General features: G+C 25.5%; 1 protein-coding gene and 5 non-coding genes across 7 annotated transcripts in view; 5 read left to right on the forward strand and 1 right to left on the reverse strand.

The window, feature by feature from the left end:
• Positions 1–14,517, reverse strand: part of LOC113550225 (putative uncharacterized protein DDB_G0286901) — a 79,166-nt gene that overhangs the window by 63,622 nt on the left and 1,027 nt on the right. For both annotated transcript variants that reach the window (XM_026951935.1, XM_026951934.1), the window contains exon 3: positions 9,957–10,053. In XM_026951935.1, coding sequence (XP_026807736.1) covers positions 9,957–10,053 — 97 coding nt within the window. The remainder of the gene's footprint in view (positions 1–9,956; positions 10,054–14,517) is intronic.
• Trnat-cgu lies at positions 3,942–4,013 on the forward strand. The gene has a single exon. It is a non-coding gene; the product is annotated as a tRNA-Thr (tRNA).
• Positions 5,084–5,155, forward strand: Trnat-cgu. Its single transcript has one exon. It is a non-coding gene; the product is annotated as a tRNA-Thr (tRNA).
• Trnaf-gaa lies at positions 10,525–10,597 on the forward strand. Its single transcript has one exon. It is a non-coding gene; the product is annotated as a tRNA-Phe (tRNA).
• Positions 10,684–10,756, forward strand: Trnaf-gaa. Its single transcript has one exon. It is a non-coding gene; the product is annotated as a tRNA-Phe (tRNA).
• Positions 12,436–12,508, forward strand: Trnaf-gaa. Its single transcript has one exon. It is a non-coding gene; the product is annotated as a tRNA-Phe (tRNA).

The raw sequence follows: 14,517 nt of genomic DNA on the forward strand, positions 1-14,517 counted from the left end.
AACTAATAAGCGACATAAATAATAATTTATCATTGTTATTTATATCATTATGAAATACATTACTTATATTATAGCAAACATTAATAATTTAAACAGTTTTTAATAATTATTTATTACTTTACCTTAATAACCTGTTACGCGAGAAAAAAAATATTATTTAGACCTTTAATTATTTGCATCTAACCAAAGTCATAAATTTGATATGAATATAAATACTTAATAACTATATTGGTAAAAATATTTTATTCATCCATTCAAGTATAAATCTGGCGATGACAACGTATTAATGTATTATTATAATATTCATTAATTATACTTATACTTATAGTTCTGGCTATAGTATTATACGAGTATAACTAACTTGTATCATGAGAATGTAGGTTAGATCATCTAGCTTAAATGTCCCAAAAAACTGCACACTATGCATAAATATCATACAATATCATACAATTTTTTCAGCATTTACAACTGCATAGTGAATAATAATGAAATATGAATATTGAATGCAACACATGCATTTTATAAATATAACACAATATGTGTGTTATTATATCTATAACGGATGATGCTAAGATTTTGAGTTTCTATGATGACTCTTTAATTTATTAAATATTAAAGCCACGAAGGTATATTTTACACACAGTTATAACCACATTCCATAACGCAATTTCCAATTTGTTTATCATATTCATATATAATTTTATTAATATTTAATATTTCAATTATTAATATACATATACTGTGTCCTGATCCGGGATATAATTCATATGAAGGATTAAAGGATTAAAGATTTACAGACTGAATTGTATACATATATAATATGCAGTAATTAATACTCATTGTTTCTAGGTATAAATCATACATTTTAACTTTAAGTCAGCAATTTGAATTAAGTATACGCCAATATACATATTACAAATATATTCCGTTCGTAAGAATAACATTATTTTTAATATATAAAATTTTAAATTCACATTTTACAAAGTATATTGTATTGGCTGAAATATTATTTTAAATTGAATTATAAATTGATTTTTTTTTTTTTTTTTAATATTGAGTTATTGCATTAAAATATATTGAAACAAATCTTATTCGTACGCTATCTAGTGATAAAAATATAAAATGCAATATTTTCTCTAAAGGAATAGAAGACGTAAAATATAACAGGGATAGTGAAAATTAGTAAAAGTTTAATGGCACACAAAATCATTTCTATATAATTGATAAATCTGACATTTAATGACAATAATAGTGGAGAAACTTAAAAGAATATGCCTACCTATATGTTTTATTTATATGAAAATTTTGAAACCGTTTTTAAATTTTTAAATTATTTATTAAAAAATAAGTTGTTGTAAAATTATTTCTTTATTTTACCCAATAAAATCTTATATTATAATAATTTGAGGTTGTTCTAATTTATTTAAGACATAAAACCGTTAATTGGTAATGTATTTGAATCATTAATTTATTTAGACCAAGGCCAATAAAATAAATTATTAATAGGTACATATTTCAGTGATATGTTTGCATTGAGTTGTTTACATTATATAATAATATAATGACGTGACTATATAGTCTGATTATTTTTATTATTCATTTTTAATATATTGTGTTTTTTAACAAGTTAAATTGTTTGTGGTAATAAACATATATTAATTACCCGCATAATTATTTTGAAAATCATATTCCCTGAACGTATGCATAAATTGGTGTATATTTTAAACTATTTACAGGATGGGGGAATAAATTATATAAACCTCTTTGGTATAATAGTACACCACCACACACTAGAATATTAAAATTATGCAAAATGAAGTCATTGATGAATGATGTGTTAGGTCTAAAAATAGAAAATTGGATTTTGTATTATAAATGCCAATGACTATGACTGTATAAAAAATATATTATAAAGAAATAATGTTTCAATGCCACTATATTTACGTAAAAGCTAAAAAAATTGTTATAGTAAAAAATAATTAACCTCATAGATAAATAGGTTATACATAATAATATGTATATTAAAATGTTGATAATATATTTTGTGTTTATGTATAATAAAGTTATCAGTCTTAAATCATTTAAAAAATACATATTATAATATATCCCTCAAATAAGAAAAAAACATCTATGTGTAAGTGCTTAGTTTCATAAATAAATATCAAATACAAATAATATAATAAATAAATTATTAATTGGGTATGATTAAAATCAATAAAAAATCATAGCACTTTAAAAAACTATTATGAACAAAACCTTGGTTAACTGATCCAGTCATTAATTTTTAAAACAATTTAAACTACCTATCGTAAAAATAAACATTATAATAATAAACATTTTCAAAGTATATTTATCACCTATACTCTAAATAATAATAATATTATACCTGCTATAATATACCAACTCTATTAATTATAAACTATTGCTTATCGCTACAAAATATACTCAAATCAATATCAATAAGTAATAGACTAATTGATGACAATATTATATACAACATATAGGAAATTACAGTGTTATAAAATTGAATCTAAACGACTAAACATGTCATTGATAAATTGATAAATTGCATAGAAAATTTAGCGTTTTTAATGATCTTTATAAAAATATTTGGAAAGAGTTTCGACGAATATTTGAAGAATTATTTTTGTATTTATTTTAAAATTGAAAGTAATAATAAAACGTCTTATAAACCAATAAAACACACAATTTTTTGCCGAAGTATATAATAACAACAATTTTTTCTGTACATTTATGTATAAATAATCAAAACAGAAACTATACCCACCTCTAAATTAATTATTGACAAATGTTATACATAATTAACTAAAGAATTTAATTTCATTAATCGATTTGACTGCATAATTTAAAATTACAAATTAATATCTATAGCTATTTTCGTATGTACCAAGTGTCCAATTCATAAAAAGTTAACAAATTCGAGTACTCTTCAAATATTTAGTTCAGCTTTGATTTTTTGTTAAGTGACTTTGATACATCATATATTTCAACATTTGTAAATAATTATATAATAATACAATTTAATATAATATTATTCGGGTTAATTACATAATATTATAATAGTTACGTATTATATTGATTTATTGATAAAAATTAAACAAAAAGATATAAAATAAAAAAGTATGATGTCAATATATTGCTTTACTATACATTAGGTGTCGAGTGGATTACTATTAATAGGTATATCCAATTTTAATTCAATGATAACCACTGTATATACGAAAAACGATTTTGAGCGGAAATAGTCTATCAGCCTTACCACCAAATGATATGTTTTTTCGGTATAGCTATTAAAATCATATACTTTACTTATAGTATAAAGTTTAATAGTAGGTTGAAATAATTTTTTTTTCCAAAAATATTGCATTTATTATATTATTAGAATTTATTCATTATAAATTATAATAATATATATTTTTCGTATTTCGTGGGTAAATGATTCATTTTATCTCTAAAACTATTTTAGGGCACTCATAAATTGTCTCTCGGGAATTTTTTTTTAAAAAGGTTACTTGAATGTCTCGACTCTCGAATTTACTCCCGATTTCCAAAATAGTATTCACTTAAATTGCCTCCTATTTTAAGCAGTGACTCTCTTGTATTGGAATCATCCACGATAGCTATAATTAATCGATTTATGTTTAACCTTACTTATTAATATATTATAGACTAATAGACATATTAAATAAACTGAGAAAATAAATGTTAATAAATAGTTAAAATATTTTAATAAATAGACCGACTCAGCTGTAATAATTATAATAATAATAAAAATAAATAAGCAATACATCAAATAATTCAGACGAAATACAATTTTGGTGTACAGATATTTTTGTAAAATTAATAAATTCATCATTTTCTTCAGAATCTAAAATAATTTATCTAATTTAGTAAATATAAAATTTAAGGATATAATCTGTGCCTCTTTAGCTCAGTGGTAGAGCACTGGTCTCGTAAACCAGGGGTCGTGAGTTCAAACCTCACAGGAGGCATTAATTCTTTTTTACTTAATTAAACAATATTAAAAAAACAGATTTAATTAATTAACTTTTTCATAAAAATAAAACAAAACTAATAATTTGATTGTATTTCATTTTAAAATTTGATTTATGCAGGTTATCATTCAAATTTATAATATATTCATTCTTCTTAATTCGTAAATAAGTAGATTGAACTAATATATATCTTTTAAGCATTAAAGTAAAGTGTGGCAAACTATATTATTAGATTCATAGTATAAATGGCTAAACTGAGTCTAAATATTAAATTATAATTTTAAAATTATATAGAGTAATGTGTTTGTGTATAATACTGTTAAAACTGTATGTCTGTACACAATATACAAAATGGTCGTAAAAGTAGAAGTTGAATGTTTCAAGCTTATACGGTTAATATTTTATGAATTTTAATAAAGTTATTTACTTTAAAATCAAAGTCCAATGTGTCCTGTAATAAGTTTTTCTTTATCTAACAAAAAAAATTATCGAAATCTGATCTCTCTACGGTCTCTACGAGGCTGAGAGTTTTCCTGCAATACAAGTTTTAGAGCAAAAAAACAGATTGCTTGCAGGCCGCCAGGCCCCTTAAAGAAAAAAAGTATTTTGATGTTACTTTAATTTTATCAAAACTTAACGTCTTTTGAGCACCAATTGACGGCAATAGCGAGGCGTATAAAATATTTTTAGTTGTTGCAAATAAAATGCTGCAAGACCATCTTATCAACTATGAACTAGAACAAGTTGTTTACTTTAAAATTCGATGACAATATATTTATATATTATACATAAAACGCAAATATAAAATACAACTAAACAAAAACTTACAAATATAAATAAAATACCTACTACATAGGTTTCAATTTTTAAAAAAACTTTTAAAGATATTGCATAAATAATACTAATGATAGAAATTATATATGGATATTGCGTAGAATAGGAACATTGGAAACTTATGAAATTTTTGTTCTGAAATTGGTATTTACAATTTATATCAATTTTTATAATATTTAATATCACATTCGACTGTACTTAAATAAATTAATTTCCTCCTGGATCCGCAACGCGCCTCTTTAGCTCAGTGGTAGAGCACTGGTCTCGTAAACCAGGGGTCGTGAGTTCAAACCTCACAGGAGGCAAGCAATTTTTTTCAAATTTTCCAATATACTTTTTTTTAATATTCTAATACGTTATAAACAAATATAATTATAAGATACCTAGTTTTAATTTTAAACCATATTCATTTATTTCATTGTTAATCTTTAATTAATCTATAATTATTATATTATTATATCCCAAACACTCTAAAATATTGTTCTCAATATTATAATTTTTGTTTTTTTGTTACAGGTAATTTTTATCGAAATTAAAAACCTTTAAAAATCATATAAACAATAAATGCATATTGTCTAATTTGCAGTCAATTCCAATAATTATTATATTTCCTTCGATAATAACATTATAATTTATAACAGTATACCTGACATGCTATAGCGTCTTTTATAACTACATAATATAGAAATAGAATAGCTACAATTTTTACAAATTACACAGGATTACGTACTTACAAATTAAGCTCTACAACTTATAACAGTTACAACTTGTCAGATGTAATTTTTAAAAGTGGGGAAAGGTCGAAGGGAGCTAACTTCACAAAATTGTTATTTTGATAATCGATGGTGGTGGTGTGGTGTTTTATGAGTTAGTGTTTAATGTAGCTGGACAATTGATGTTTACCTACATATTATAAATAATTTTAATCTTAATGTCTATAGTAGTTGATAGAGAACTTGTCAATACGTATTACAATTATAATACTTATTATTTGGCACTCGAGAAAAACTATTTATTAGTTACCTTTTTTATGTAAAATATTCACACAAGTTATATAACTAATTGTTATTTAATTAATTAAATAACTAAAGTAATACTTTACACCCTATATTATTATTTAGGTCTAATAAATCATTTTAGTTTTAAGTGATAACAAAAAAGTGCTTGCATAGATAAGGTTAATTAATTATCATAAAAATATTTTATATTGTTGTTTGGAATCTCAATTATATTGAAAATTAACATTAATAATCTATTAATATATACTTAATAAAATATTTATCGAAAAATAAATTATTTTCAGCTTTATAACTAATTAATAGTTAACTATAGATTAATATTACAATACAATAGTAACAGAAAAGTGTGTTAAATTAATGCTTTATGGTCTGTACGTCTATAATTGAGCATTTAAAAAAGGTACTGCAAATAGTGCAAATAGGTGTTTTCTATGTTTACAAATGTCTTTTGACTAGAGCTGGTTCTAGAGTTTGTTGGATTATCAAGTATCTAGATTACAGTTGATACATTATACAGATCTAATCGCTATTATACAAAAATAATAATAAGATGTATTAAATAAAAATTAAATATATCAAAAGTTATAAAAAGTATGTGTATTGTATATATAATATATATACGATAGTAAGTTGTAAGGTATATTTTAATATATTTATTATGCATGTGTCGCGTGTGTATAGTATATATCGTTTGCGATGGACGTATCGTACGTGTATTTTCTAGACTACTTCAATGATATTCAGGTTAGGCGAGTTTTTTGTATGCAAAACACATTTACGGATCACCCATGCCAAGGTTGGTTAGTTTCTTTACGCTATATCGTTTGTTTGCACAACGTATGTGTTGTTATTTTTTATTTATCAGAACGTTAACTGCATTTCAAACTCTGACACTCGGTAACGACTCCACATTTCCAGTCTCCACAATTCAAAATATATTCCAAGCAAGTAAACAGTAATGTCACTTTTATATTTCATTACGTTATCATAACGTATTCATAATTTATACTTTAAAAATAATTGTATATAGTGGGGGAGGTATGACTATCACAATTCACAAAATTATTGGCGGTGAGTCTGCGTATATGCGGCAGTGAAAATGCTTAAAAAATGACACACACACACACATACAACATGCTGTTTTTTCTTATCCAAAGACCTTGGAACTGCTCGAATAACTACTACCTGTTAATGAATACTTAGGTTGTAACGCAGTTGTAAAATTAGGATAGAAAACATAATAAAGAGCTGCTACATAGTCAACGTAAAGTGGGAGAATAAATCTCCGAAGGAGAGTGAGGGACACATCAGAACAAAAAAACGAAATACAAAATTGCATAATATATTGTTATTTGAATACATAATATTAAAATCTTGGGGAAATCTTTGTCTAAAAATAGACATAACTAAAATCACTTTCAGACCACATACATTTCGTGAAAACTGTGAGCCGGAATATTTATATTATATATAACACAAACCAAAATATAGGCACTAAATTTTTTTCAGTAGTTGGAGGTGGCTAAATTAGATCTTGATAAACTCCTAGATTTATAGCTCATTTTTATAAATTATTATTTCATATATCTAATACATTTTTTGGGGAGGTTGCTAAGCAGTTGTTTAGAGCAGGTTAGCTCTTATAGCTCTTCGATATTCTCATATGATTAGAATGATTGGATAAATAATTTGTACCCAATCGTCGTAATGCAGGAATTAGATATTTCGGTGCGGAGGTCATTTCCACGCGAAGTTTTAAATTTTCGAGTTTTACATATATTATGATACCTCTAAAAATATTTTGTACGATTAAAACTATATATATCAAATATCTATTATCTAACTACCTTGTAAAAATATTTCACAACCGTGATTTGTTAGTAAATCGGACATTTTATTTAGACGAACACTTCAAATACCAGTTACAAAATAACAACTTGTGTCTTGTGAATTATGACAATTTGTCGGATTATTAATCGACCAATTATTTTATGTCTTATTGACTTATCTTAATTGCTTTACCCAGAGCATATAGGTTCTTAACCTTTTCTGGGTAATGGATCTCTTTGAAGTTTGAAGTATAAAATTGTAGAAAATCAACAAATTTATTTTTGAGTTACTTAAAAAAAAACTCACGGCTACCCCGTAGATCTCCTAGTAACCATCTACAAGGGGTCCAGGGACCCCCGGTTAAAATTCTATGATCTAGACTCTAGGTTCTAGAGTATTCGATATTTTTTTGATAATGGTAATGAATAAGAAATTACAATATCCGATAACTACATAATAAGCTGCGCCAACATTACTCGCACCGAAACGGCCACGCCAATTTGTCCTAGACCCTCGTGGGATATATATTATTTATAGTATATATATATTAAATATTCATAATTTTATGTTTTTCAGAATGACAAGATATTTTAACGAGTTTTATTCAGTTAGATGTGTAATGTGTAATTAGTACCTTATTAACAGTTAATATATTATTAACAAAACAGAAACTATATTTAGTACAACTATATAATCATTGATTATAGTAATTACTAAGTTTATAAAATATATACCTAGTTTATACATAATACTACATTACTAACTATAGATGATTCCGATGGTGTAATATATAATTAAATTACTTTTTATAGTTTAGAATGTTTAGACGATGTATGTGTAGGTATGATTGTAAAAATTAATACGATGCATTAAATTAGGTAAATATATATTATTTTTTATATAATCAAAAATTAATTACTTAGAAATTGTATGAATAATGATATTCGTGACTCATATATTCAGTAGGTTTCTTTAATTTTGTTTAGTGAAGTAGTAACAAAGAAGCATAATATGTTATGTTGTAAGCCATTGAACTTTGCGAAGAAAGCCTTTGATACAAAGGAGTAAGGACCCTTCCTTCACACTCATTCTATTGAAGAAAATATGGTCGAACCCCTCTTAAATGTTCTATGGCACGAGCACTATCTTGCATCATACCTATCTAAGGCAGCTGATCAAAAAGGTGCACACAACTATAAAAAATACTTTTAACAATAAGTCCAAAGACATCTGCAGTTTCAGTTGCTCGTGGTTGTTAGTAAAAGAACACCGGTTCCCTCGCTTACGCACACAATCTATACTTATAAAAATATATGCGCGATGCGCCCTTCCATTAACACGAATGAATAACTATTTCTCAATTTAAAATAAAATCATAGTTATCGTACCTTATTAAGTTATAAAATGAAATAAGAAGGCATTATAAAAATATAAAATTATTTAATAGATTTAAAAAATTGCACACTTGTGCACAATTATTGTATTGGTATGGTTTAAAACTAATAAGTAATAACTTATAACCAGTGGCGTACCAGAGGAGGGTGTTGAAACCTCCCCTTCGGCCTATTTTTATCAAAAATATAATGTTTATAATATAGGAATACAATTATTTGCAAGGGCAGATTTCAGACCCCCCTCCCCCCGACATTTTTTCTTGAAACAAGATTGAATAGGTTTAAATGCCTATTACATTTAAAAATTAAAAGTTGTATAAAATAACATATTTATACTTTAACACCCCCCCCCCCCAAAAAAAAAAAATTGTTTTCTGGGTACGGCCTTGCCGTTTTATGAAAATTCATATTTATCTTATTAAAAAGATAATAACACACTATATATTTCGTATTACCTAATACCTACATAATACAATATTTTACAAAGTCTGTGATAATAACAATGAATAGTTTTTGAGTAACAGTTCTACCAGGAATATTCCCAGTATCCTGTCCACCCAGTCCACCCATCATGCTCATCAATAAAATACTATACTTTACTCCAATTAAAATGTATGTATTATGTATAACAATGCTTTTTAGAATACCTATAACCTAAAATATTTTGTATATGAGTATATGACCATAATAAACAAATAATAATACTTATCGTACTATTCTAAACATTCAAGTAAATAAATATGGCTAATTACTTATATTACTAAAATAATTATGCATATAGCATTATAGCTATTATAATAGCTATATATAGCTATCGATGAACAAAAAATATAACATTTAAAATTATAGTATTGTTTTCTTACCTGTATGAAGTTTTAGCCGTAGAGTCGGGAAGTTCTCCAGTTTTCTTTTCAACTTCTTTATCTTTTAAATTGTGTACACTACTTACATTAGATGTATCTGGAAAAATACATAAACATTATAAATAATAGTAATAAATTTGTTAACAAATATTTTGTTAATAGGATATTATTTATAAATAATAGGTATGTGTACTTTATTCGTTAAAATTTAAAACTAAACGTAATATTTCAAACTGTTTTGTTATACACAATAACACAAATACATAGCGCAATTTTCAAAATAATTTTGAACCGTTCAACGGTACGTGGTATTGCCTTAACAATTGCTAAAATTAATCCAACCATATTCGCGCACTTATAAGCAAATAAATACATTTGAAATTTCATAAGAAATAGATGACATTTTTTCGTATGTAATAATTGAACATTGAAACTATGAAAACATTATGTAATTCAAGTAATCAGAATAAATTAATTAAAAGCATATAGATTACAGCAACGCCATCTATATTTAATCAATAATACTTTAGTTGTCTTACATACTGTAAAAATGGCAACAATGGATATAGCCGAAATAGCTCAGTTGGGAGAGCGTTAGACTGAAGATCTAAAGGTCCCTGGTTCGATCCCTGGTTTCGGCAGAAATTTTTTGTCATTTTAAATTTTTAAATTTTAATCATGTTTTATTTTATTTTTTGTATGACATACACGAACGTAAATTTCACCTGCCGAAATAGCTCAGTTGGGAGAGCGTTAGACTGAAGATCTAAAGGTCCCTGGTTCGATCCCTGGTTTCGGCAATAATTTTTGTGTAATTTCATGTGAAATGTTTATTTAAATTTATTTAATAATAATAGAATATGACAATTAATTATTATAGCTAATTAATAATAAAAATTAACAGAAACAATAAATGTAATGCAAGAAAAATGTTAATTTTGAATTTTCATGCAGTTTTCGAATAGGAATTGAAAAATTATGCTAAATCATATAAAAAATTAAAAAGAAAGGGGACTCCTCCAATCACCAAAAATCAAAAACTGCTTACAAGGAAGTATTATTGTAAATACCAATTTACATATTGTACTCAATAAAAATATTTTTATTTTTTTTGTCATATTTATTTTTATTTGTACAATTTGTATAAAATATATTTACAATAAGCACAATAGATGGAGGATATATATAATAGGTCAAGGTTGGCTTGATCGAAGGAACTATTCAGTAATAGCACTTCATGGCATGGATGGTAGTGGTTAGTCGACTAGCAGGTCACGGCACCAGCTGCGCTTTAAACGTCGGCCAAAGTCGCCCGGGAGTGTTCGAGAAGAGAGGTTTTGGATGAAGGAGTTACGATGATTTGCAAGTTTAAGTTGGAAACGTTTGTATAAGATTTTAGCGACGTTTTTGACTGTCAGAATAAGGAGGTCACTGTGGAGAGTATCATCCGATACGTAAAAAAGAGCTTTAGTTATCTGTCGGAGGCATTTGGATTGGAATGTTTGGATTCTGTTTGTGTTAGAGTCTTTGGCTGATCCCCAAAGTTGAATTCCATAGGACCAGATAGGTTTGAGTTATACCTTAAAGATGAGAATTTTATTATGCAGTATGACATATTTAGATGAAAGAAGAATCGAAGCTGTCTTAGACGATTGTTAAGTACTAGTCGTTTGGTACGTATGTGGGCGCCCATGTAAGTAAGCCAATAAAAATATTAAAAAAAAAAATTACTCAACTTTCAAAATGTCGTTAAAAAAATATCTTCATAACATGCAAAATGAAAATTTATTATTTATTAAATTTTGTTCCTGTTTATAATATAAATTAGTAATTTTATTTTTTTATAGATGGAAATGGTGTTTTAGTGGTTTTACCACTTAATACTTAAAAATTATAATAAAGTATAGACTATAAGTCGTATATTTGTACCAGAGTGGCAGTGTACTAGTACCACAGATTATAATATAATATAATACAATTATTATTATTGTATATAACCTGTCATCCTATTGTGGTAGCGAGATTAATAAATGTAAATTATGTTATAAGCTCATGAGGCAGAGGCGTAGCCTGGGTTTTTTATGTGGGAGCATAGGTGCAACTAGAGCTCTATTTCTACTGGGTAATGGGTAGGCTAAATTAATATCAGTGACCCGTGGGGGCTTTGCCCTTACACCACTAATATTGATTATTAACACTAACATAAAAAACTGGGTGGGCCTGGCCCACCCAAGCCCCCCCATAAGCACAACTAGGGGGGGGCTAAATACTTTTAACTTGAATTATTGAAAATCAAAAACAACAACAAAACAAAAATACTGATTACATATACATATTATTATATTAACGTAATTATTGTTTTAAATAATTAAAATTTGTAAAACAATATAAAAAATACGACCAATCAAGCTTAACGTAATCAAATGCTCAAACAATGGATTTTTGTCTAATACACCCAAAATTACCAAAATTCTTATCAGCCGAAATAGCTCAGTTGGGAGAGCGTTAGACTGAAGATCTAAAGGTCCCTGGTTCGATCCCTGGTTTCGGCAGCGAATTTTTTGTTCAGTTTTTTTATATCACATTTATTAATTTATATTAAATTTACTATTATCAATTATAATGAATGACGCTGTTTATTATTGTTTGTTAATTGTCAATTGTCGTATATTTTAAAAAACTAGCATAAACAATTATTTTTGTTTTTCATCATAATATTATTATTATCAACTTTTGTGAGTATTTTTTTTGTTTAAAATTAATTTTATAATTGTGAATTTTGATGATTAATGATTATTTTTGCATATTTTTTAATAATATTTTAGATAAATATTTATTAAAATTATCTTTAAATTAATATCTATGAATGAAGAAATGTCTAAATAGACAGCAATAATATTTTTGAGATCAAGGTTTAAAGTTTCATAAAAGGTGCTAGGAAAACCCTGTAATATTATACATTAATACCATGTAAACTTAAATAATTATTTTTACTCTCAGATTTAAATTTTATTACGTTGTCACTATCAATTATGGATAGAATGTCTATTTTATCATTAGAAGTTCTAATTTTTAGTTTATTACCCCATACTATTAATTTAATTTACAAGTTTTTTACTTTTGTTATTAATTTTTTAAAATCCAAACTTGTCCCCATTTCTGAATTTAAATTATGTAATGAGTAACATAAAATACAAAATGATTATAATATATAATTCAAAATATTAAAAGTAATAAAGTACCAGTTTTAAAATAAATTCATAACAATTTGAATGAAACATTAATTATATTTTCTTTACAACATATATTACATGTTTATATTGGTTTTCTTTAACATTTATCCATCAAATAAAAAATATACCAAAACTAATCATGTGGAATAATAATGGGATAATAAAATAAATTAAACCAAGTATCTATTTGGTATAATTATATTTTTATCAAACTAAAAATTATTAATTAAAATAACTACAACGTTTCAAAAATAAATAACTATTTTGAACGAGAAATTTTTTTAATAAAACTTAGACTTGAGTGAGTATAATTTTTGAAGTGGATACTTTTTATGAGTAATCAGAAACTAAGAAACTTGAGAGAAATTATTAAAATTAGAATTTTTTTTTAATATTTTTTTAAAATATATACAAAAATTCTTTTAAAAATAAAAAATATGTGCAAGAATAATTAAAATATGCTTTTAAATACAAAAATATTTATTTTTTTTTCATCACAAAAAGATACATTTGTTATTTACAACTCGTTCAAGAAAAATACTAAACTATAATATAAATATAACATAAATTGAATTCACCATAAAAGAAAAAATATGTATATCTTAAAATTAAAGTGTTTTTTTATTTTATTTAATTAATTTGTATTTTTCTTTTATTTTTTACAAAATATTCCAAGACATCCACAAAAACTAAATATTTCATAATCTGTTCTCAAATATTAAAAAAAAAAATACTTTAGAAGTATTGAACAATTTGTCCTCATTTTTTACTTTTATAAAATTGCATAAGTGCTATGTTCAGTAATTGTGTATAAAAATTAAAAATATGGATACTAGGGATAATAGATATCAAGTGAGTAATAAAACATTTTGAGCAATAAATATATTCATGGCTCATGATAATTACTATAATGTTAGGTTAGGTACTTAGGTTCAATGAAATAACTTTGATAGAAACACTTGCCTTAGGGCGTACAATTAAATTGGGAGCTTGTATGCATGATAGAGATGTTGCAGGACAGTGTCTCAAGTGAGAACTTTAAAATTGTTAGTACTTAAATATATGATCAACAATATTACTGAAAAATTACCTTGATAAATACAAAATCTCAAAACCTTATTCTTTAAATCTTTGTGGAATATGGTCCTAATGTATAAAATTATTATTAACCCAAATAGTATACATCTTGCAGTATAGAAGATTTCAAATGATTGAGATTTGAAATAATTTTATCATTTCATATGAATACTTAAATACAGTGTAAATGAGGTGGGAACACCATTTTGGCCAGGAACTAATGGTTTGACGTTTGAACAAATGATTACATA

Source organism: Rhopalosiphum maidis, chromosome 1 (genome assembly GCF_003676215.2).
Source record: "Rhopalosiphum maidis isolate BTI-1 chromosome 1, ASM367621v3, whole genome shotgun sequence".
Taxonomy (NCBI): domain Eukaryota; kingdom Metazoa; phylum Arthropoda; class Insecta; order Hemiptera; family Aphididae; genus Rhopalosiphum; species Rhopalosiphum maidis.